At 47.5% G+C, this 24,775-nt stretch overlaps 1 protein-coding gene and 1 long non-coding RNA gene across 2 annotated transcripts; both read right to left on the bottom strand.

Moving 5' to 3' along the window:
* SYCN lies at positions 776-2,230 on the bottom strand. Its single transcript, XR_001296791.2, has 2 exons — positions 1,781-2,230; positions 776-942 (listed from the first exon to the last, which is right to left on the bottom strand). It is a non-coding gene; the product is annotated as a syncollin (long non-coding RNA).
* Positions 21,982-23,320, bottom strand: LOC102182821 (interferon lambda-3). The gene is made up of 5 exons (XM_018063271.1): positions 23,135-23,320; positions 22,788-22,865; positions 22,357-22,500; positions 22,168-22,251; positions 21,982-22,080 (listed from the first exon to the last, which is right to left on the bottom strand). The coding sequence occupies exons 1-5, from the start codon at positions 23,318-23,320 to the stop codon at positions 21,982-21,984; spliced, it is 591 nt and encodes a 196-aa protein (XP_017918760.1).

Here is a 24,775-nt window from a genome sequence, read left to right on the forward strand (position 1 = left end):
CTGTGGGCAGATCACAAAACAGACCCTGGACCTACATGGGGCAGAGTCCTTGAAGGCCTCTTACCATGGTAGGTATGAATCCTGAGAGAGTCTTGAGGTCCCTGGCAGGCCTGAACATCTGGTGTGGGGAGGGGGGGATTCAGAAAATGGCTATCCACCAAAAAGTGTGGAAAGCATTTCAGTGTTTAACAATCAGCCAGCCGTGTGACTTCTCTGGTAGTCCTGTGGCTAAGACTCTGGGCTCCCAATGTAGGGGGCCCAGGTTCTATCCTTGTTCAGGGAACTAGATCCCACATGTCACAGCTAAGACCCAGCGTGCATGCTCAGTCATGTCCGACTCTTTGCAACCCCGTGAACTATAGCCCACCATTCCTCTGTCCATGGGATTCTCCAGGCAAGAATACTGGGGTGAGTTGCCATTTCCTACTCCAGGGGCTCTTCCCGACCCAGGGACTGAACCAGTCCTTGCATCTCTTGCACTGGCAGGCAGATTCTTTACTACTGCCCCACCTGGAAATCCCATGACCCGATACAGGTCAGATTTTAAAACATCAGCCAGCAGTCCCATTACTTGTCACACAGATGCCCTATGGGTGTGTGCACATGTGTGCACACTAAATCCATGCCCGTGCCCTCACAGGATCTATGCATGTGTCCCCATCCACAGCAGGTACTATGGGCTGACCCAGCCCTGACCACCCTGCTCCCTCCTCCGTTCCCGACCCCACATCTGCGTGGACTTGGGGCCAAAACACAAGCAGATGGCAGACAGAGATGGCTTCATAAAGGCTGTATTACAGGGAAGGCAATATGAGGGCAGGCAGAAAGCTCTGTTCTCCTGGGTCTTACAGACTTCAGCAGACCCCATGGACAAGGCCAGGTGAGGGGCTCAGCACTTTGTGAGGGCTGGAGATGAGCGATCTCGTAAGGTATCATTTGCAACTGCAACAGAATCAAAAATTATTGCCAAGGGGGTGCCAGGGCCTCAGAGATTTATGGTAGGAGGGATTCTAGAAGCCTAAGATGGGGTTAGGGGCTGGGGCTGGGCTCCAAATTCGGGGGCTAGGCATCCTGGTCTGGGAATTTGGGGCTGGGGGTTCTTGGGGGTAGAGGGGCAGGTGGGTGGTTTTAGAGGGTGCCCTGGGTGGATCTAGGGCCGCGGGGTCTGTGAGTTTGGATATGTGTCCAGGGTGGGCTCAGGGGCCTCCAAAGTTGGGCCTGGAGGCTTCAGAACCTTAATGGGGGCACTGGAACCAGTTTCTGGGGCCAAGGCTGATGCTGATGAGAAGAGTGGAGCATGAGGGCTAGATAGGGTATTCCTGGAATTAGGTCTGGGGTCTTGAGGTCTGGGTCAGTCAGGTTTAGAATCTGGGAGCCCCAGAGTTGGGTCTGAGAGCCCTGGGATCTAATGATCTAGGGGGATGAGGAAGGACTAGCTTTGGTTCTGGGGGCTTCGAAGTGAGGGGGTTGATGGCTTCCCATCACCAGACTAGGCTGGAGGTCACCAGAGATCACCTGCCCTCCCCTGAGAGTGCAGCCATCTGGTGGGTAGGCAAGTGGGCAATTCAGGGAGGGGGGGCGGGGGAGCCCCCAGAGTGAAGACTGGATTGAGTCTGGGAATCTCAGCGTTGGGTCTGGGAGATCCAAGGGGCATGGGCTTGGGGGAGGGGACGGGGGGGGGGGGAGGGAGGAGAAGGGGCACCTCGGGAACTGGTTCTAAGGACGCTCAGTTTGGGTCAGAGGCTCAGGGGTCTGGGTGTTGGGGCCGGCGGGCGGGCACCTGCAGTAGACGGAGGAGATGGCGTTGGACCAGTCCCCGAAGAGGCCGCGGCGGTACTCCTCCAGGCGCGGGTAGCTACCGGCCGAGAACTTGCGCGACTTGCCCTCCTTGCCGCGACCGGACCACACGGTGAGCTCGCAGCGTTGGCCCACCACGATCGAGGAGATGACTTTCGTCCAGTCCGAGGGCAGGTAGGGCAGGTCGGCGCCCGACTCCAAGGAGAGCACGGCGCCGGCGCAGCAGTTCTCGTAGTAGGGGTCGCTCTTGTCGTAGAGCTTGGCGCACGTGCGCGTCCCGTCGGCGTTCGTCAGGTCGGCGGCCGCCGGGCAGGCGCCTCGGACGCCGGGGACGGCCAACAGGGCCAGGGTCAGCAGCAGTGGGCACAGCGGGGACATGGTGACGCTGCGAGGCCGAGCCCCCGCTCCCTTTTATGCGCCCGACCCGTGGGAAGCGAAAAGCTGCGAGATAAGGACTTGGGGAGGGAAAGCGAGGGCGCCCGGGAGCAGGGAGACTTCCCAACCTGCATCAGAACCCACAACCGCGCATACAGGACGGACTTCATTTGCATAAAACTCAGCTGCTTAAGACGGAATGCAGCAAATGACAGGACCTGCGGCTTGGAATACAGAGGGTAGCGTAGGGTTAATACTTATAGCGGGGAGAGCTCTTAAAAATTGACAGCGAGTGGACAACCCCCTCCCACTTCCAAATAGGGAGAGGCCCAAAGAAGGGAGGGGAGCTGGGCCTCCCTGCCAGCCGTGTACCCTTCCCCCCCAGGCAGGCCCTTGGGAAAGGACAAGCTGGAGATAAGGAGAGACAGACCTTGAAAGAGAAGGGAGAGATGGGAGGGAGGAGATGAGAAGGGAGTCGCCCCCACCTCCCCAGGAGCAGATCTTCCAGAGCAAGTTTGAGAAGTTAGCTAGACATATTTGCAGGACGAAAATCATTGCAAGGTAATATACAAAAGGCTTGGGGGGAAATTTGCAACACTTGGAACAGCACAGAATTAGTAGTTATTATATATAAAGATATATAACTACCAGGGCTTCCCTGGTAGTTCAGAAGTAGTTCAGAGGTTAAAGCGTCTGCCGGCAATGCGGGAGACCTGGGTTCAGTCCCTGGGTTGGGAAGATCCCCTGGAGAAGGAAATGGCAACCCACTCCCGTATTCTTGCCTAGAGAATCCCATGGACAGAGGAGCCTGGTGGGCTACAGTCCACGGGGTCTCAAAGAGTCGGACACGACTGAGCAACTTGACTTCACTTCACTTCATATATAAAGATGGAAAGAATACAGGGACGAATTGTATTTTAAAAAAAGATCTTAATGAACCAGATTACTACAATGGTGTGGTTAGTCACCCAGAGCCAGACATTCTGGAGTGTGAAGTAAAGTGGGCCTTAAGAAGCATTGCTGTTAATAAAGCTAATGGATGTGATGAAATTCCAGCAGAACTATTCAAATCCCTAAAAGATGGTGGTTTTGTATTCATTATCCCAGCAAATCTGGAAGACCCAGAAGTGGCCACAGGGCTGGAAAAGGTCAATCCTCATTCCAGTTCCCAAGAAGGGCAGTACCAAAGAATGTGCTAACCATCGGACAATTGCACTCACTTCCCATGCGAGTAAAGTCATGCTTAAATCTTGCATGCTAGGCTTCAGCATTATTCGAACCAAGAACCTCCAGATGTCCAAGCTGGGTTTAGAAAAGGAAAAGGAACTAGAGATCAAATTGCCAACATTCGCTGGTTTATAGAGAAAATAAGGGAATTTCAGAGAAACATCTATCTCTGTTTCATCGACTACGCTAAAACCTTTGTGTGGATCATGACAAACTGTGGAAAGCTCTTAGAAAGATGGGAATACCAGACCATCTTACCTGTCTCCTAAGAAACCTATATTCGGGTCAAGAAGCAACAGTTAGAACCCTGTATGGAACACCTGATTGGTTCAAGATGGAGAAAGGGGTACGACAGGGCTGTCTGCTGTCACCCTGTCTGTTTACTCTATATGCTGAGCACAGCATGAGAAATGCCGGGCTGGATGAGTTACAAGCTGGAATCAAGATAGGCGGGAGAAGCACCAACAACCTCAAATATGCAGATGATACCACTCTAATGGGAGAAAGTGAAAAGGAATTGAAGAGCTTCTTGGTGAGGGTGAAGGAGGAGAATGAAGGAGCCGGCTTAAGACTACGTATATTAAAAATACTAAGATCATGGCATCCGGCCCCACTGTTGCATGGCAAATAGAAGGGGAAAGGTGGAAGTGGTGACAGATTTCCATTTCTTGGGCTCCAAAATCACTGTGGACGGTGACTGCAGACATGAAATCAGAAGACCATTGCTTCTTGGCAGGAAAACAATGACAAACCTAGACAGTGTGTTGAAAAGCAGAGACATTGCTCTGCCGACAAAGGTCCATATAGTCAAGGCTATGGTCTTCCCAGTGGTCATGTACGGTTGTGAGAGCTGGACCGTAAAGAAGGCAGAACGCCAAAGAACTAATGCCTTTGAACTGTGGTTCTGGAGAAGACTCCTGAAAGTTCCTTGGACAGCAAGGAGATCAAACCAGTCAGTCTTAAGGGAGATCAGCCCTGAATATTCACTGGAAGGACTGATGCTGAAGCTGAAGCTCCAGTAGTTTGGTCATCTGATGCAAACAGACAACTCACTGGAAAAGTCCCTGATGCTGGGAAAGATTGAAGGCAGAAGGAGAAGAGGCGTCAGAGGATGAGATGGTTGGATGGCATCACTGATGCAAAGAACATGAACTTCGGCAAACTCCAGTCAATAGTGAGGGCCAGGGAGGCCTGGCGTGCTGCAGTCCATGGGGTTGCAAAGAGTTGGACACAACTGGGCGACTGAACAACGACAACATATATAAAGAGGACTTACAAACTGACAAGATATCAAGCAACACCCTCTGCCACGTACCCCAAGAAGGACAAGTCAAGGAAGGGGAGAGGGAAGGAAGAAGCTGCGACTGTCCCCCCACCCCAGAAGTCTCACTCCCAAGGAACTAGATTTTCTTAACCAAGATTGGAAATCTTGCATCTATAAAATAAACAGGGGACTTCCCTGATGGTCCACTGGCTAAGACTCCACACTTCCGATGCAGAGGCGCTGGGTTCCATCCCCAGTCAGGGAACTAGATCCCACATGCCACAACTAGGACACAGCACAGCCAAATAAATAGATATTTTTTTAAATAAAATAAACAAAGGATAGGTTAAACTGTGTAAAACTTAAACATTTTGTATAGCAACAAATAGAAAAACATAATCTGGGGGGAAATAGACAATTTTTGTAACATGTCTACTGATGTTTACTGATCAGCAAGTCAAAATGGTACAAACCAAAGGCAAAATTAAGGGGCTGTACAGGAAGGTTAGGGAGGCTAGGACCTCAGGGACATGAGGCCCCTGGCATCTGGGAGTCTGGCCAAGGCCCTTCAGAAGTTCTCTGGAATCTCTGGCCTCCTGCCAGATGAGAACAGGGTCAGGAGTGTGAATGAGCTGATCAGATAGATAGTGGTTCAAGTCTGTGGCTCTGTGGGTGAGACCAAGTCTGGGTCTCAGTTTCCTCATCTGTAAAATGGGTGACATTTCTTCCTACACTATAGGATTGCTATGAAGATTACAAGGGATAGTAGAAAAGTACGGAGGCTAGAGGAACAGCCTATGGAGCCAGGCCGCCTGGAGCCAGATCCCAGCACCTCCATGAGCTTTCTCAAATGACTCTATCTCAGGGTCTCATGGAGACAAGGACGGCCGTATCCACCTCAGGATGCTGGTGTAAGGAGTAAATGCAATAATCCGCATAACAGCACTTAAAGTAAGGCCCTTGCTATGTGCCATATGAGTGTTTGCCTATTCTTCTTCTTCTTTTTTTTTTTTTTTCAATATGTATTTGGCTGCGCTGGGTCCCAGTTGCGGCACATGAGATCTACTGTCTTAGTTGCAGCATACTGAATCTTGAGCTGCAGCTTGCGGGATTTAGTTCCCTGACCAAGGACTGAACCTGGGCCCCCTGCTTTGGAAGTTCAGAGTCCTTAGCCTCTTGCCCACCAGGGAAGTCCTTGCCATATTCTCATTATGAAAGCCCTTAGCATGGTGCCTGGCACATGGAAAAACTCAACAAACGTACACCAGCACCCCACCACGCTGACAACAATCTGCTGTTACCACAGCCACTCGGCTAACCCTGTTCCCTCCTGTTCTAGACACCGTCTTCTGCTTTGCCCAGAGTGGCGTAGGAGTTAAACGCCAAAGGCTGGAGACACTAAGAACTAGGTTCACGTTTTGACTGTCACCTTACTGAGTGACCTTGGGCAAGTGAACTCATCTCTCTGAACGTTTCCTCTTGTCTTCCAAAGGATAATACAAAATGATGATAGAAACAGGAAATGATAATAGAATTACTATCTAAAGTATTTTATAACCAATAAAATACTATTTAAAATATTAGGAACAATTCACATAAGTATTTATAAATATAATATATATACTTAATTGTGATGGTGAATAAATACAATAGTACAAATATAAATATGTTGTGGTTTAGTCGATAAATTGGGTCTGACTCTTTTGTGACCCCGTGGACTGTAGCCCACCAGGCTTCTCTGCCCATGGGATTGCCCAGGCAAGAATAGTGGAGTGGGTTGCCATTTCCTTCTCCAGGTATCTTCCCTACCCAGGGATCAAACCCACATCTCCTTCATTGACTGGTGGATTCTTTACCACTGAGCCACCTGAGAAGCCCCAAATATAAATATGTTTATAAATGACAGTATAAATATAATATTTAAAAAGTACAAATACAAGTACAAAGTACAGTGCCTGGCACAATTAAATGCACAATTAACAGAAACTGTTAGGACTATTCTTACAATGATTCTGAGACCCTGTACCCTGGCCTGACCCGGCCCCAAATCAAACCTGGATCCTTCTCCCTCCTTTCCTCTCGTGACTATGAAATCTAATCTCCAGCTGCTAACTTCCCAGCGGGCCTCCTTAACTTCAGGGACACAGAGTCCCCACCCTCCCAGCTCTGCGAGGGCTGGACTTGGGGACAGACACAGTTACCTAGAGCCCCAGCCACCCAGGAGGGCCGTGAACTTCAGACACAGAGAGCAACAGGGGATGGTGAGGAGACCCTGACAGGGACAGGAACGCAGGACCCTCTGGGGCACAGAGTCAGAGAGAGTCCACGGAAACCCAGGGCATGGGCACAGCATCCCCAATCCAGGGACACACACACGAGCTGAGGGAAGGTAGGGACACCCCTTCAAGCATCAGTATCACTGATGATCACTGATACTCACTGGTGAATCCTAGAGGATTAAGTGTAGACATACGCTTGATACACAGTGCCAGAGAAACACGGCCTCAGACAAAGTCTTGCCAACAGAATCACACGCCCACCATCACTGACAAAGCCCCAGTTCTCAACCACTCCCACCCTATGCTCTATGAAATCTCAAAATTGCAAAACTCCATGCAAACATCTAACATGCCCACGTGAGCACTCACTAGGCATCTTCCTCTGGAAACAATTTCCTTGCCGTTAGTAACATAAACTGGACAAATGGTAGAAAAATAAACATCTCTTTACTGCAAGGTTTTTTTTTTCTTCAAATGAAAGAATGTCCTGCCCTTGAGGAGCCCATGAGCCCTTGAGAAAGTTAGATGGTAAATCAATAATTCAAACACAATGAAAAGAGCTATTACAGGGGCGCTGCAAAGGACTCCGGGAATGCAGTGGGAGGAACAGCAGGTTTTTTTTTTTTTTAATCCACTGATATATTTTTATTTGAACAATGTGAAAAAAAATTTCCCTTTTTACATCTCATGTCTTGATTTGACGTTTTTCATCAGACCATAAAAAATATATGGGTATACATGTGAAACAGCTAATAGAAGAAAAAAGAAAGTTTTGTCTCAATCTGGGTAGAATCTGAACATAAATAACATTATGAAAATGCTAAATCTGCTGCATGAATACAGGAAAATATTCAAATCAGTACTTAAACTTACACTGGATCACTGGAATGAATCACTTTTTAAATGACAGATCACTGAGAGGGGTCATTTCTATATAATTCTCAAGGGCTGATATAACCCTCCAAAACAACCCTGACTGTTTGGTTTGGAAGCAGCAGTTCTCAAAACGTGATCTCTGGACCAACAGCATCCATCAGCATTCCCCGGAAACTAGTGAGAAATGTAGATTTCCAGCTCCACCCCAGGTCTATGAATCAGAAACTCTAGGGATGGGGCCCAACAGTCTGAGCTTGCTTGTTTGTGGCTTTGTTTCGAGGGGGTGTTGTCCAGGCTGGCTTGACGGATCTTAGTTCCTAACACACACCCTGGACTATAAAAGCACAGAGTCCTAACCACTAGACCCCCAGGGATTCCCAACACTCGGAGATTGTTTTTTTGTTTAAGATTTATTTATTCATTTATGACTATGCTAGGTCTTCACTGCTGCACTCCAGCTTTTCTCTAGTTGCAGTGAGTGGGGCTACTCTCTAGTTGTAGAGGCTTCAGTAATAGCAGCTCCTAGGCTCTAGAGCACAGGCTCAGTGGTTGTAGCAAATGGGCTTAGTTGCTCTGAAGTGGGATCTTCCTGGGCAGGGATCAAACTTGTGTCCCGTGTGTTAATAGGTGGATTCTCAACCACTGGACCACCAAGGATACCCTCCAACAGTCTTGAGTTTTAAATGCCCTCCTGATGACTTGATGCTGGAGTTTGAGAACACTGGGTTGGGGCTTTGGTCTTCGAAGACTTCATATGTCACTGTTTATTATATCTAGAATTTTCTGTATTAATAGCTCAATTTGCTCAACTCCTAGAAAGTTTATTTCATATATTTTTCCAAACAAATTAAGCCAAATTTCATCAGCAATAGAAAAGGGAACATCTCTTGGGCTCCATGATGGAGTCTCATTAGACCATACCTGGAAGCCAAATTTCTGGAATGTACTTGAACCTTCTCCAGTGCAGACAAAAGGTCACCCCTCATCTAACTTCAAGACACACAGCTGAAGACCATTTTCTCAGCTACATCTGCTTCAGGCGAGGCACCTATCTGGAAGCCTCCCTGGGTCCCATGGTCCCCTGGTGCTGTAGGCCAGGGCTACTCAAACTTCCTGATGTGTGCGACCCCAGTCACTTCAGTTGTGCCTGACTCTTTGTGGCCCTGTGAACTGCAGCCCACCAGGCTCCTCTGTCCATGGGATTCTCCAGGCAAGAATACTGGAGCGGGTTTCCATGCCCTCATCTGGGGGATCTTCCCCTGCCAGGGATCGCACCTGCATCTCTTAGGTTTCTAGCCTTGGCAGATGGGTTCTTTACCACTAGGGCCACCTAGGAAGCCGCACTCAGGCTTCACTGCGCCCCAAATTACTTGGGGGTGAGGTGGGGTGGAGATGGTCCTGTTAAGATACTGATCCGATTCAGCAGGTCTGGGGTAGGATTTCGGTTCCGTGTTTTCTACCAGCTCCCGGTGCTGGGGACCATTAAGCAAGCCTGACATTCCCATCTGAGATAGACAGAGCCAAGAATTTGGCTCCAGACAGGCAACCTGCTACCAGGAGGGTATGGAGGAATTCAGAGGCGATCAAGGCTGAGGAGGAGACGTAGGGAGCCCGGGGGCACCATAGGGGAGTCGTTGAAACTGAGAGAGAAAAATCTAATGAAATTTCAGAGCAACCCGTGGAGGAAGCAGAGTGTGAAATTCCCAAGGGCTGTTAACACTTTTGACCCAGAGACCGGCCCCACCCCGCCCCACCCAGTGAAAACCCTAAACCAAATCTGGGGAGGGGGCGGAGTTTCTCAGGCTGCGGGCCGGGCGAGCGGAGGCTGGGCGTACCCGCGAGGTGGCGCCGAAGCGGAGATTCCTAGAGCCGGCTGGGGAGAGCTGGAGCCTTGGGTTCAAACCGCGACTCTGCCACTTACGGGCTGCCTGAATTTGGGAAGCTTCTCAGCATCTGGGAGCTTCAGTTTCCTCTCGTGTGAAGTCGAGACAATACACACAAAAGCTAGTTCCCTCTTCTAGTTCTGAGACTTGTAAGGAGCATTTTCTTTTGTTTTATTATTTTTTGTGCAATTGTTAAAGGTTACACTCCATTTACAGCTATTATAAAATACTGGCTATATTTCCCATTCTGTACATCCTTGAGCTTATCTTACACCCAGCGGTTTGTGCCTTTCACTCCCCCACCCCTATATTGCCCTTCCCGCTTCCCCACACTGGTAACCACTAATCTGCTCTCTGTCTCCCTTTTTTTTTGACACGTCGGCTGTGAGATCTTCCTGACTACTGGACGCCTAAGGAATTCCCTGTTTCTTGTTTTGTTGTTGTTATCCTCACTAGTTGGTTGTATTTTTTAGATTCCACATATAAGTAATACCGTACAGTAGTTGTCTTTCTCTTGTCTTATTTTGCTTAGCCTAAAATACCCTCTGGGTCCACCTTTGTTGCTGCAAATGGCAAAACTTCAGAAGGTTTCCTTTTCTGTTGCTTATATTGGTCATTAGTACATTCTCTCTCTCTTTTCTTCTCATTCCTAGTTTTACTGAGATATAAGTTTCTAGTTTTATTGACATGAAAGTGGAAGTGTTAGTTGCTCAGTCCTGTTCAACTGTTTGTCACCCATGGGCTGGCGCTCCCTCACCCCCGTCCATGAGGCTCTTCTGTCCATGGGATTCTCCAGGCAGGAATACTAGAATGGGTAGCCATTCACTTCTCCAGGGGATTTTCCCCACTCAGGGATCGAACCCAGGTCTCCTGCATTGCAGGCAGATTCTTTACAGTCTCAGCCACCAGGGAAGCCCATAATTGACATATAGTATTGTATATGTTTAAGATCTACAACTTAATGGTATATGTATATATTGTGAAATGATTACTGCAGTAAGTTAACATCCATACCCTCAAATAATTACATTTTTTGCCTTGTGGTGAGAACTGTTAAGATCTCCTCTCTTAGCTTTTTAAAAAATTTGTTTATCTATTTTGGCTGTGCCGGGTCTTTGTTCCTGCCCCAGCTCTTCTCTAGTTGCGTCAAGCAGGGGCTACTCTCTAGTTACTTCTCTCGCTTCGGAACATGGCTCTTTCTAGGGCACTCTGGTATCAGTAGTTGCCCTTGCAGGCTCTCGATCACAGGCTCAACCGTTGTGGCCCACGAGTTTAGTTGCTCTGAGGCATGTGGGATCTTCTCGGATGGGGGATTGAACCTGTGTCTTCCGCATTGGCAGGTGGATTCTTTACCACTGAGCCACCAGGGAATCCAGCAACTCTTAAATATACGATACAGTATCGTTAACCATAGTCACCATGCTGTACGTTACATCCCCAGGATTTACCTATTTTATAACTAGAACTGTGTCCCTTGTGACCACCTTCATTCATCCATCAATCTGTTCTTGGTTTCTGTATGAGTTCAGCTTTTTGTTTGTTTTTTAGATTCCACATAAAAGTGAGATCAGGCAGTCCAATGGTTAAAACTCTGTGCTCCCAATACAGGGGAACTAGGATCCCACATGCCTCACAGTGCAGAAAACAAAAAATTAAATAAAAAGGTAAAATCACGCAGTGTTTGTCTTTCTCGGTCTGACTTACTTCACTTAGCATAATGCCGTCTATGCCATTTCGAATGGCAAAGATTTCCTTCCTTTTTGATGGCTGAATTTTTTTCACCGGCTTTGAGATGCAATTGCAATTTTTTTTTTTCAAATTACTAGCGATAACCAACACTTAGCTTTATAGATCCTCTCTATTGTATACTTAGGGTTTTTCTTTAATTTGCTCTTATTTCATTAATAATAACACATAACATTCATTTCTATTGTACATTTGGTTTTTACTCTTTTTTTTTAAAATGTATTGTGCTGTTGTTATCCTAACGTTTGAGATTGATGTTTAGCTTGCTAATTTTCAGCCTTTTTTTTTTTTCCCACATTTGTATTTAACGCTTCCTACTTCCTCTGTGAGACTGTGGTGAAGCTTATATAAGATAATGTGTTGTGTGCCAAGATTATATCAGGCACACAAAAATTCTCAGTTTGTTGACTATTAATGTTGATGCTGGTTTTGTTTATCATTATTAATGAGATAATTATCATTATTTTCTCCCTTAAAAACAGAGAAAGATTCAGGAGAAGAAAACAGGATCAATTATGTGTTAGTTTTCTATTGATGCCAGAACAAATGATTACAAACTTAGTGGTTTAAAGCAGTACAGGGACTTCCCTTGTGGTCTAGTGGCTGAAACTCTACACTCCCAATGCAGGGGGCCTGGGTTCGATTCCTGGTCAGGGAACTAGATCCTACACACAGCAAATAAAGATCTCACATGCTGCAAGAAAGACCGAAGATCCCACGTGTAAGACCTGGTGCAACCAAAAATAAATAAATAAATACTTAAAAAAAAAAAGAAGCCAATTTCAAGAGGTAAATTTAATAGCTGAATAAAATACAGATTTGCTATCTGACAGATATGGAGATCAGAAATCTAAAATGGATCTCCCTGTTGTAAAATCAATGGATCTCACTGGGCTAAAATCAAGCCTCCTTCTAGAGGTTCTAGAAAACAATCTGTTTCTTTGCATTTTCTAGTTTCTAGAGGCCACCTACATCCCTTAGCCTGTGGCCCCTTACTTCTTCAAAACCAGCAACATAGCATCTTCAAAGCTCTCCCTGACTTTGAAGGATCTTTGTGATCACATTGAACTCACCCAGATAGTGCAGGATAATTTCCTTATTTTAACGTCAGTTGATCAGCAGCTTTTCTTCTATCTGCCACTGTATCTCCCCCGTTCCATGTAATATAACATATCCACGGGGACTAGGGACTGGGAAAGGGCATCATTGGTGGGGGTGTTAGGCTGTCTATCACAAATTAGTATGGGATTTTCCTGAAAATAAGTTTCCTTCTCTTTCATGTGAAGATAGGTGCTACTCAAGCTGTCCAGGGCTCCACAATGCGAAGAACCAAGCTTCTTCTATCTTGTTGCTCCATCATCAATATGTGACTTCCTCTTCATGGTCCAAGATGATTTCTTGAACTCCATCTTTGCATCCTTACTCCAGACCACAGATGAAGAATAAGAGGGAGGGAAGAAGAGAATGTTCCATTCTTTAAGAGCTCTTTCTAGAAGTGACACATGATACGCCTGTCTCCACCCTACTGTCAGAACTTAGTTATAGGTGAGCATACGATGCCATGAGAAATCGAGTCGTGGACTTGCCTTGTGGTCCAGTGTTGAAGAATCCGCCTGTCATTGCAGGGAACACTGGTTTGATCACTGGTTTGGTCCAGGAAGATTCCACGTGCTATGAAGCAATTAAGCCCACATACCAGAACTACTGAGCCCGCGTGCCCTAGAGCCCAAGCTTTGCAATGAGAGAAGCCACCGCAATGAGACGCCTGTGCACTGAAACTAGAGGGTAACCCCCGCTCACTGCAACCAGAGAAAGCCCATGTGTAGCTATGAAGACCCAACACAGCCAAAAATTAATTAATTAAAAATTTTAAAAAGATCAGCCGTATGCCTGGTGGAAAGTCAAGTTTCCTGTTCCTGAAGGAAGACTAGATATTGATGTATTAGATACTGATTAGATACTGAGGTACAGTCACATTGCTTGGGTAAGAGGCAGGTTAAGGGATGAGAGACAGTCACAGAGGACACAAATCTCCAGGGAGGAAAGAGGAATTCAGCCTTTACACCACCTGCATACGGTAGAGGGAATTTTGACTGTGGTAGGGCTGATCAGGATCAGTATCAGTTCAGTCACTCAGTCTCATCCGACTCTTTGTGACCCCATGAACTGCAGCATGCCAGGCTTCCCTGTCCATCACCAACTCCCGGAGTTTACTCAAACTCATGTCCATCGAGTCGGTGATGCCATCGGACCATCTCATCCTCGGTCGTCCCCTTTTCCTCCTGCCTTCAATCTTTCCCAACATCAGGGTCTTTCCCAGCATCGGGGTCCCACCTGTGTACAGTAGAGGGAATTCTGACTGTGGTAGGCTGATAATGGCCTCCAGGGATATCCAGGTCCTCATCCTGGAACCCGTGAATGTGACCTTTACTTGGCGAAAGAAACTACACATGTAATCGAATTAAGGATCTTGAGATGAGGAGATTGTCCTGGATTATCTGTATGCCTGCTAAATCAGAGACTGGAGTGATGTTGTTTGAAGATAGGCCACAAGCCCAGGAATATAGGTGGCTACTAGAAGTTGAAATAGGCAAGGAATCAAATTTTTCCCAGAATTCTCCCTAAGGAGTCAGACCTATTGACCCCTTGATTTTGGCCCTCTAAGACTCGTTTCGGAGACTTTCATGGTGGCCCAGTGGTTAAGAATTCCCCTTGCAATGCAGGGGACAGGAATTCAATCCCTGGTCCAGGGACTAAGATAAAACCTGCTGTGGAGCAACTAAGCCTGCACACCACAATTACTGAGCCCCAGTGCTGCCACTAGAGAGTCCATGCACTGCAGCGAAAGGTCCCACGTGATGCAACAAAGGTCTCTGTGCTGTAACTAAGACCTGATGCAGCCAAATGGGCAAAACATTTTTTAAAGACTCATTTTTATGCAAATGACTAATAAGCACGTGTAAATATGGCCGCTAATAATTAGGGTAATGCAAACCCATTTGGTTTTTTTTAAAGATTGATTTTACTTTGGCGTGTATATGGTTACTTGGTTTATTTATTCATTGGTCAGTGAACACACTGTGAGTGAGATGGAGCCAGAAGAGCGCTCTGGGTAGGGGAGGGGCCTGACTTGACTCAGGTATTTGCAGATATCCTCTGGCTTCATGTGGGGATCAGACTAAGGGTCCACAGCAGGACTGGGGAGCACAGGGAAGAGGCTGTTGCCATGGTTCAGCTGAGAGAGCGTGGACAGGAGCAGGGTGGGGCCAGTGAGGGAGTAAGCAAGGGCCCAGTGCAGTATATTCTTACAAGTAGCATCAACTGGACTTACTAACTGGATGTGGGAGATGGGAGAAAGAGAGGAACCAATGATGATTCCAAGGTCTTTGGCTTGGGGATCTGGAAACATGGAGCTTCCATTTTCTAGGATAAGAAAGATTGCAGAAGAAACAGGTTTAGGGTGGGGAAGAGCAGGAGTTACATTTCTGGCATGATAAGTTTGAGAAGCCCATTAGATGTCCAAATGGAGTTGTTCAGTAGTGAGTTTGATGTATAAGCCTGGAGTTCAGGAGTGAGGTCTGGAAAGCTAAGTTTGGGAGGTGTATCAGTCAGTGTGTGCTGTGTAATAAACAACCACAAAAACACAGTAACCATTGACTTAGCTCAGCTCTCTGCAGATGAGCTGGGGATGGCTCTGCTGACCTCTGGGGTTGGATGATTCCGATTGGGTTCAGTTGGGTGGCTCTGATTCAAGCTGAGGGTCTGGATGGCTCAGGTCTGAGGCCAAGCTAAAGGAGAGCAGCAAGCCAGGAGAGCTCTTCTCAGCATCAGAGCAAAACCCCAGGAGATAACAGGAAACCCATGAGGCTTCTTGAGGACTGGACTGAGAACAGGCACATTGTTGTATATCATTGCATATATATATATATATATATATATATATATATATATATCATTAGCTTTAAAAAGTCACATGGCTGGGTCCCAAATCAAGGGACAGAGAAGTAAACTCTGCCTTCAATGAGACCATGAGAAGGGTTAAATGCAGGAAAGGTGAAGAATATGTACCAAGAATTCAATCCGCCACAAAGCTGTGACTATAGAGATGGGATTGGGTTCTAAACCATGAGAATAAATACATGCATCACAGATAGATGAGAGATAAGCACTGTGATGAGCCCTGGATGTTCCAGGAGATGGAAAATCAGAAAAGGAACTGAGAAGGAACCACCAGAGAGAGAAGGAAAACCAGGAAAGTGGGAACCAGAGAAGAATGTGTTTCATAGGTCAGAGAATGAGCACCCATGTCAATTACTGCTGAAACATCAGGAAACATTGGTCTGAGTATCAACCACTGGGTTTGGCGATGGAAGGTGGGTTCTTAACCACTGGACCACCAGGGAAGTCCCTGGACAATTCTTTTGACAAACATTGCTGAAAACGGCATGTGATGGTTAGCTTTATATGTTAACTTGATTGGGCCATGGGGTGCCCAGACATTTGGCCAAACATTGTTCAAGGTATGCCTGTAAGTGTGTTTCTGGATTAGATTACATCTGAAGTGGTAGAGTAAGTCAAGTATATTGCCCTCCCTACAGTGGGTGGACCTCATCTAATTAATGGCAGACCTGAATAGAAGGAAAAGGTTGAGTAAGAGAGAACTCCATTTGCCTGACTGCACTGAGCTGAGATTGTGCTCTTTTCTGGCTTTCAGACTCGAGATGAACACTGGCTCTTGCTGAGTCACGAGCATCCTGGTTTGGGGACTGAAACTTATACTATAGGCTCTCCTGGTTCTCAGGGCTTTGGACTTAGCCTGGAACTACACATCAGCTCTCCTGGGTCTGCAGGTGGCCAATGGAAGACCCTGGGACTTGGCCTCCATAGTGCATAAGCCAACTCCTTATAATAAATACATATGTGTGTATATATTTAGGGCTTCTCTGCTGGTTCAGCTGTAAAGAACCCGTCTGCTGATGCAGGGGATGTGGGTTTAATTCCTGGGTCAGAAAGATCCTCTGGAGATGGAAATGGCAACCCACTCCATTATTTTTGCCTGGGAAATCCCATGGAAAGAGGAGCCTGGTGGACTACCTTCCATGGGGTCACAAAAGAGTTGGACATGACTTAGTGACCAAACAACTATATATATATAGTCTATATCTGTATCTGTATCCAGTCAGAGTTCTGTTTCTCTGAAGAATCCTGACTAATACAAGGAGGCAGAGAAATGTGGTAGCTGGAGTGGGTATAGGATTGAGCTGGAATTTTTTTAATTTTTAAAATATTTATTTTATTTATTCGGCTGTGCTAGTTCTTAATTGCAGCACATGGAGTCTTCAGTCTTCATCTCAGCATGGGAGATCTTTAGCTGCAGCGTCTGAGGTCTACTTCCCTGACCAGGGATTGAACTTGAACCCCCTACACCGGGAGCATGGCGTTCCAGCCACTGGACCACCAGGGAAGTCCTTATTTTTATTTTTTATTTATTTATTTTTTGACCACATTATAGCAAGTGGAATTTTAGTTCCCCAACCAGGGATCGAACCCATGACCCCTGAAGTGGAAGCTCAAAGTCTTAACCACTGGACTGCCAGGGAAGTTCCAGTAAGTAAGCACATTTACGATCTGTTGGAAGGAGATATTTGCTGGGGGGAGAGGTGGAAAGTCAGGCACTGGGATATCAGGACCACTGGGGTTTCCCTGGTGGCTCAGCTGGTAAAGAATCTGCCTGCAATACAGGAGACCCTGATTTGATACCTGAGTTGGGAAGATCCCCCGGACCGGGACATGACAACCCACTCCAGTGTTCTTGCCTGGAGAATCCCCCTGGACAGAGGAGCCTGGCGGGCTGCAGGCCACGGGGTCACAAAGAGTCAGACACAACTGAGCAACTAAGCACAGCACAGAGGACTGCAAATTTTGGAAACTATTTACTTCTTTGGCCATGTCGGGTCTTAGTTTTGGCCCACAGGATCTTTCGTTGCGGTGCATGAGCCTCTAGCTGTGACTTGCAGACTCAGCAGTTGCATCACACAGGGTCTGAGATATGTTGGATCTTAGTTCCCCAAACAGGGATTGAACCCACATCCCCTGCACTGCGAAACAGACTGTGAATCACTGAACCACCAGGGAAGTCCTGGGATTTGTTCTTCTTAATGAGTTGTTGGTGTGGGGTTAAAGGGAAGTCTGCTAGGAGGCTTCTGGGAAAGGTTTTCCTTGGTGATAAGCAGGACACATGGATATTCTTTCCTTTTTCTGCCCAAAGGATTGTGTCTGGAACTGTGGTAGCCACCTTACGACCTGAGATGATCAAACCTGAGGATGCAGCTGAAATGCAAGGCTGAAAGATGGGAAGAATTTGGATTATTAATAACATTAGTGTGATTTTTTGAATTAGCCAACTCCTGATCTTCTTACCATCAGGTTTCTTGTTGTATGAAATTACAAAGTCCTGATTGTTTAAGCAAGTTGAATTGAAGTTTTCTGTTATTTAAGGAAAAAAAAATCCCTGTAAACATATTTGCATTTCACACACAGTAGGATTGTTCCATTTGTTCTCCAACCACATGTGATATGACAATATGCCATTTAAAAAATCTGTAAGTGCTGAAGAAGTTAACAGGCAGTCACCAAGGTCCCAGTGATGGAAGAAACCACCTTCTTCTGGCTGTCAGTGGCGTTCAGAACCATGGAGAGTGGACGCTGATCCTGCCTTCTCAGCCCTGTGGACTATCTCTTCTTATGGGAGTTTCCACCAGTCAATCCCTTTCTAAGGACCATTATTCAGAAGATGTCAAGGGAACTTTTAGGGACAGAGTCTTTGTTGCTATTAGCTTATCAGCTGGTCCAGTTTAGATCTGAACTTGAGCTGATTTCTATGCACAATAATAATGCTAATTTATCCTGTCTTTAAAGTCAGAGTTGGAGATAAGAACTTAAAATGTTTTATATTGCCTTATCATTCAAAATATTTTCTTCCCGGGGACTTCCCTGGTGGTCCAATGATTAAGAACCCACCTACCAATGCAACAGATGCGGTTCTGATCTCTGGTCTGGGAACTAAGATCCCACATGCTGTGTGGCAACTAAGCCTGCACTCTGCAAAATGAGAGCCCCTGCACCACAACTAAGACCAGACACACGTCAAAAGTAAATAAATATATCTTCTCACCTTCCAAAGAGAGGAATCCATTTCTGTGGGAAACTATTAATCTCTACCCAATTGACCTCAGACATGGCTGTGTCACTTGTTTGGGCCAATGAAATGGGGATGGAAGTGAAGTGATCTGTATCATTTCTGAGCAGAAGTTCTAAGAGCCAGTGACTAGTCCATCATGTGTCCTTGTCTCTCTACTCTCTCTAAGACCATCAAAGTCCAAGATAGAACCGCACCTTCATCTTGGATCCCAGTGAGGAGCTGAGAGTCAGCCTACTCACGACGGTTGTGTTGCATGAGTAAGCAATAAACCTTCGTTGTCATAAGCCTCTGGTTTGAGGGTCATTTGTTACTGAGGCATAACCCAGCTTAAGCAGGCTGATGCAAAAGTGGTCAATGAGAATATAGTTGGTGAATCCATGAGGATTTGTGAGAAGACCCCAAAGAGAGTATAGAGAAGAGAAATGAGAATCTAGGATAGGCCCCTGAGACACTCCAGTATTCAAGAGATATGGAAGAAGAAAGAGAAGCAGAAAATGTGGCTGAGAAGAAGCAGGCAGACGTGGAAGGGAGACAAGAAGAGCGTGGTATCGCAAAGGTCAAAGTAGGAGAGAGTTACAAGAAGGAGTTACTGAGGAATGGGTCAGCTGCCGCTGAGAAGTCTTCTAGGGTGAGCACTGGAGAAGTAACGCAGGGTTTAGCTGTGAGGAGACTGTTGCTGGGGAGTGCAGATCTGGGAACAGGAGCGGCCGTAGGGGCTGCAGAGACCTGGAGTCGAGAAAGAGGTGGAGCCGGTAAAGGGAGAGGGAGAAACAGTTGCAGAAAAGAGGACAGATTAAGAAAGGGATTTAATAAAAGCGGAGACTACCGATGGGCGGGTACTTGTAGAAAGGAAGTTCTAGAAAATGGAGGCCAAGAGAAGGATAATTTATGGAGGAAGGACATAAGAGGGAACAGGGTCAGGCACTGGTCCAAGTTAGGAAGAAAGGCGGCTCACTGATCTTGATGGGGAAGCAAGAAGAGGGTGGGGACAGGTAGGGTGTGGTGTAGATGATGTGGAATTTTTACCTGGTAGCTTCTGTGAGGAAGAGAGCAAAGCAATCTGTTTGGAGAGAGAGAAAAGGCATGATGGAGTCACTGATAAGAGGAAGCAGAGAAGACTTGAAAGAGTTGGAGTGAAACTTTCAAGAAACAGAGGTTTGAAGGAACAGCGATGTCATAGAGACTGGGGTAGGCAGAAGAGCCTGTTCACCTGGATTGTAGCTCCAGGTTATTCATCTTCTGCCCCGCTTCCATGGATACTGATTATGAGGGCTCTTTGCAGCTTTGTATCAATGACAGTCTTGGGTATGGTGGAGGCATAACGATCCCATGCAGCCAGAATTCGTCAGCTCTGTGGGAAACCTGCCTTTCATTTCCACGTGTATCATTAAAGACGCTTTTGGCTGCAATTAAGTTTTGGGCTTACCTGGTGGCCCAACAATAAAGAATTCTCCTGCAATGCAGGAGACACAGGAGAGGTGGGTTCAGTCCCAGGTCTGGGAAGATCCCCTGGAGGAGGGCATGGCAACCTACTCCAGTATTCTTGACTGGAGAATCCTATGGATGGAGGAGCCTGGCGGGCTACAGTCCATAGGGTCGCAGAGTCAGACGTGACTGAAGTGACAGCAGAGCACACAGTAAGTTTTAACTCGACTGGCTTAAAGAATAGTCTGAACTTGTTATCTTACACAAAGTAAAGTAATGCATACAGACACAAAAATCCTTAGCAAAATGTTGGCACATAGAATTCAGCAGCACATCGAAAGAATTATACCACCTAAGGGATTCATTCCAAGCATACGAGATTGGTTCAACATTTGAAAACCAATCAATACAATTCACCAAGACAGGCTAAAGAAAAAAAAGATCACATGATCATATCAATGAAGAAAAAACATTTTCCAAACACAAACATTCATTTATGATTTTTGAAAACTCTTAGAAAAAATAGGAATGAAAAGGAACTTCCTCAACTTGAAAAAAAAGCATCTTGGGACTTCCCTGGTGGCCCAGTGTAAGACTCCATGCTCCCAATGCTGGGGGCCAGGGTTTGATCCCTGGTCAAGAAACTAGATCCCACATGCAGCAATTAAGACCTGGCACAGCCAAATCAATATATAAATTTTTAAAAAAGAAAGAAAGAAATGAACATCCACAAAAAACAAACAAACAAACAAACCCTACAGCTGACATTTACACTCAGTGGTGAAACTGAATGCTTTCCCCCTAAGATCAGGAAGAAAGCAAATATGTTCTCTCTCACCCTTCTTACTCAACATAATAGTGCAGTCCTATCCATTCCAATAAGGCAAGAAAAGGAAATGAAAGACACATAGATCAGAAACCAAAATGATTTGTAGCCAACACAGTTGTCTACATAGAACAATGCTCACAGTGGAACTAAATAGTTTTTGATGATAACTTCCTCTGTGATAATTCTCCCAGCAAATCTCCAATCTGACAAGCCATCCCACGTTCAGAACCACAGGTAGTTGGGGTGAATGAACCATAAACACAATTTTAACACATATCCTTAGACATACTCACAGATACAGACTGTAGGTCCATGATAAAGACATTGTCCCACTGATCTGACCCAGACCCAGCCACCTCTAGACATCTTATTTCTTAATGTAATGACAGCTTATGGTGCAATAAAATCTCCCCTTGTGGTGGTTGGAAAAATCCTTAGTGATTCTTGCACTCCTTGCTCATTCATTCTTTTATAGTCTCTTTTTAAACATGATTTACTTCTTTATTTTTGGCTGCACTGGGTCTTTATTGTGGCATGCAGTGTTTCTCTAGTTGCAGAAAACAGGGGCCACTCTTTGTTTCAGTGCACGGGCTGCTCATTGCAGTGGTCTCTCTGTGGCTCAGCACAGGCCCTGCGAGCATGTACTTCAGCAGGTGCACCTCAAGGGCCCACAGCATGTGAGCTGTAGAGTGCTACCTCAGGAGCTGCTCCCACAGGCTTAGCTGCTCCATGGCACGTGGAATTCTCCCGAACCAGGAACTGAGCCACACTCCCTGCACTAGCAGGCAGATTCTTTTCCACTGTGCCACCAGGCCAGTCCCTGTTCTTTCATATTCTCTTCAGTTCTCTCTTCCCATTCCCCCTGCCACATATGCAGTCACGTATTCAGACACATATAAACAAGGTCAATGTCATAAACAAATAGTTTATTTTCACACATTGTATAAAAAGTACAAGAATAAATATAATTTAGGGGCTTCATAAAAATATAGGAATCTAGAACCAATAATTCAGTGGAGGTAGTTGGTGCATAAAAAATATCTAAAAAGGTAGGACAGGTTGCAGGCGGGTCTCCCGGGTCAGACACACTGGTCTCCACTGGCAACACATTTCAGGTCCCGGGTGAGGAGGCGGAAGAGGTTGAACATCACGGAGGCTTCGAGGCAGTCCTGGGACTCCTGAGGGAAGAGGGGGACGGCTCAGTATCTCCCACGCCTGGGATCCCAGCTGCCCCAGACAATGGTTTGCCTTCTCCACTCACTCACCTTCTTTTGGGCCTCCTGGAGCCGGTGCAGCCAGTGGTGGAGGCGGCCCCGGGGCCTGGGGCCTGCTGTGGGCTGAGCTGGGACCTGGGGGCAGAGGAGAGAGGGGTGAGGCTGTGAGGCGGAGCCGGGGACCAAGGGGGACGCCCAGGCGGTCAGAGCCCAGACCCGGCCCGGGGCCCCAGCACTCACACAGGCCTGGAGCTTGGAGCGGATGTGCTGCAGCGTGAGAAGGGGCTGCTCCAGGCTGTGGCCCAGGGACGAGTTAGCCATGGCCTCCAGGACCGTCAGCGTCAGGGCCAGCTCTGCCTCCAGAGCCACGGGGCGCTCCCACACCTGAGGAGACAGAAGACACGTGAGAGCTGCATGTGGGAGAGACCAGGTGAGGGGCGGGGGGGGCAGATGAGGGGGCAGGTGAGGGGGCAGGTGAGGGGGCAGGTGAGGGGGCAGGGGAAGGGACAGAGGGAGGGGAAGCAGGGGCAGGTGAGAGACACAGTCCACGAGGTTGGCTGAGGGGAAGCGGTGGGAGAGGACTGCGGAGGGCAGGGAGAGAAGGAGGAGGTGAGGGGCACCTGCGGAGCCAGAGCAGCTGAGGGCGGGCGGGCCTGACTCCCCCAACTCACCTGCAGGTGCTTCAGGTCCCGGGTCCTGGGGAACAGGCGGCCGCTGCAGTCCCAGTCCTTCTGCAAGAGCGAGTCTTCCTAGAGAGCAAGGGCAAGGTCGGGTCACAGCAGGAGGGACGGAGGGGGCCCTCAGGGAGACTGGAGGATGGCCAGCAACAGAGGCGGGAGGTTCAATTCTCAAAGGATGGTAGAGGCTCATCCGGTGCAGGACAGGGGATCGCCCACTGCGGGGAGGGGGGAGGTCAGCCCCGTGGAGGGGGGCAGACCCGCCTGCAGCCCAGGTGGTCTAGGAGCCCACAGGAGGGGGCTGGGGGCTCACCCACTGCAGGAGGGGTGGGGAGACTCACAAAGGCATCCCTGGCCGTCTTGAAGGCCTGCAGCTCTTGAGGGGACAGAGACTTGAACTGGGCCATGTGGCAGCCCCTGGCAGGTGGGAGGGCCTTGGGGGCAGAGGGCACAGGAACTGCTCCTGTCCTGCTCAGCGCCGCAGTCATCAGCATCAGCACCAGCACCAGTGTGCAGCCCGGGGCCATGTCTGGTTAAGGAAGGATAGAAAGGTGAGGGGAGGGAGGGCGTCAGGGAGTGAGGGTGCAGGCTCTCGGGAGGTGAGGGTCCCAGACAATGATGCGGGGGCTCACCTAGCTTCATTCCTGCTCTCTGGTGTCTGTCAGAATCGGGGATCAAGTGTCCACTTGGAGGCTGTTGCCTGGGATCTCAGTCTTGTCTGGCGTCTCTGACTTCAGCCTTCTCTTCTGGATCTCGGCTCGTTGCTCCGTTCGTGTCTCTGAACTTCCAGCTCTGTCTGGTCTGAGGTGTAACTGCTGCCTGAGCTCCATGGTGCAGCTTTTAGCCTGTGCAGCCGGGCAATCCCAGCTGATGTAGGAAAAGTGAAAACACAGCTACAGGCTAACACTGGAAAGCCCAGAGCAGGGCGGAGCCAGTGAGCCAGGTGAGCAACTGAGCGAAAGAGAAACTGACATTGATTGGTGCTCACTTCCGAGGAAGTGAGTAATGAAGACAAAATCAGGACTGGAGTAGCTTCAGCCCCACAAGGGCGGGTCTCCTGCAGAGACCAGGCTGATTTAGGACTGGGTGGGGAGGGGACAGAGGGATTTTCTTTTTTGCAGATGCTCCAGTGTGGGGAATAGAAGGAAAAGGCACTCATAGAAAGTGTTACCTTGAACAACATGGACCTTCCAAGAGGGAGGCTGTTCAGAGGATGAGAGAAGATCCAAGGGTGCTGTTGAGGGTGGGGAGAGGGAGTCAGAAAGGCAAAAACACTCTAGAACTAAGAGAGACCAGTTCCTCCCCACCTATGGATAGTGACAGAATGGGGGAGGGGTGGAGTCTGCACGAACCTGTTCTCTGATTTTCAGGCACAGAGGGACCCAGGAATAGGAGGATCTGCTATGAGACTGGGGTGTGACTAAGACTTCAGAGAAATCAGACGGGTTTGAGAAAAATGCCTTCATTCACTAAGTAATTATTTACTCCTCACTTTGGGTCAGATTCTTTTTAAGGTGCCAAGAAAACAGGATTGAAAAAAATGAAAGACATAAAATGATCCTTCACAGAGCCATTTACAAGAAAAAGGTACCAGAGAGTATGGGATGAGGGGATTAGGCATGTGGGATGTATTATGTTAGATAACATCAGATAATGGAAAATGAAAGAAATGAGCCAGGGTCGAGAGTAGAATGGAAAAGAAAGTTGCACTAAATAAGGTAATGAAATAACACTTGAGGGCAGCCCTAAAGGAAGTGAGGGAGGGAGCTCTGTGGAGATCTGAGAGGGAGCCTTCTAAGAAAAGGGAACAGTCAGTGCAAAAGGAAAAGAGAGAGAACCTCCTCCTTTTGTGAGCCTGTCTATGTCTCTGCTACAATGTGGTCTTGCTCGTGATAGCATCCAAAGACATCCATGCTTACCTACATTTCAAATACAGAAGATATTGAAGGGACTCGGAGAGGTTAAGAAAGTTGTTCAAGGTC

Source organism: Capra hircus, chromosome 18, assembly GCF_001704415.2.
Source record: "Capra hircus breed San Clemente chromosome 18, ASM170441v1, whole genome shotgun sequence".
Lineage (NCBI taxonomy): Eukaryota > Metazoa > Chordata > Mammalia > Artiodactyla > Bovidae > Capra > Capra hircus.

Coding starts and splice junctions, on each gene's coding strand:
- LOC102182821 (XM_018063271.1), bottom strand. CDS start 23,320: ATGGCCCCGGGCTGCACACTGGTGCTGGTGCTGATGCTGATGACTGCG. Junction 22,252..22,356: donor GCTCCAAGCTCCAGGCCTGT/GTGAGTGCTGGG, acceptor CTCTGCCCCCAG/GTCCCAGCTCAGCCCACAGC. Junction 22,081..22,167: donor TCCAGGAGGCCCAAAAGAAG/GTGAGTGAGTGG, acceptor CTCTTCCCTCAG/GAGTCCCAGGACTGCCTCGA.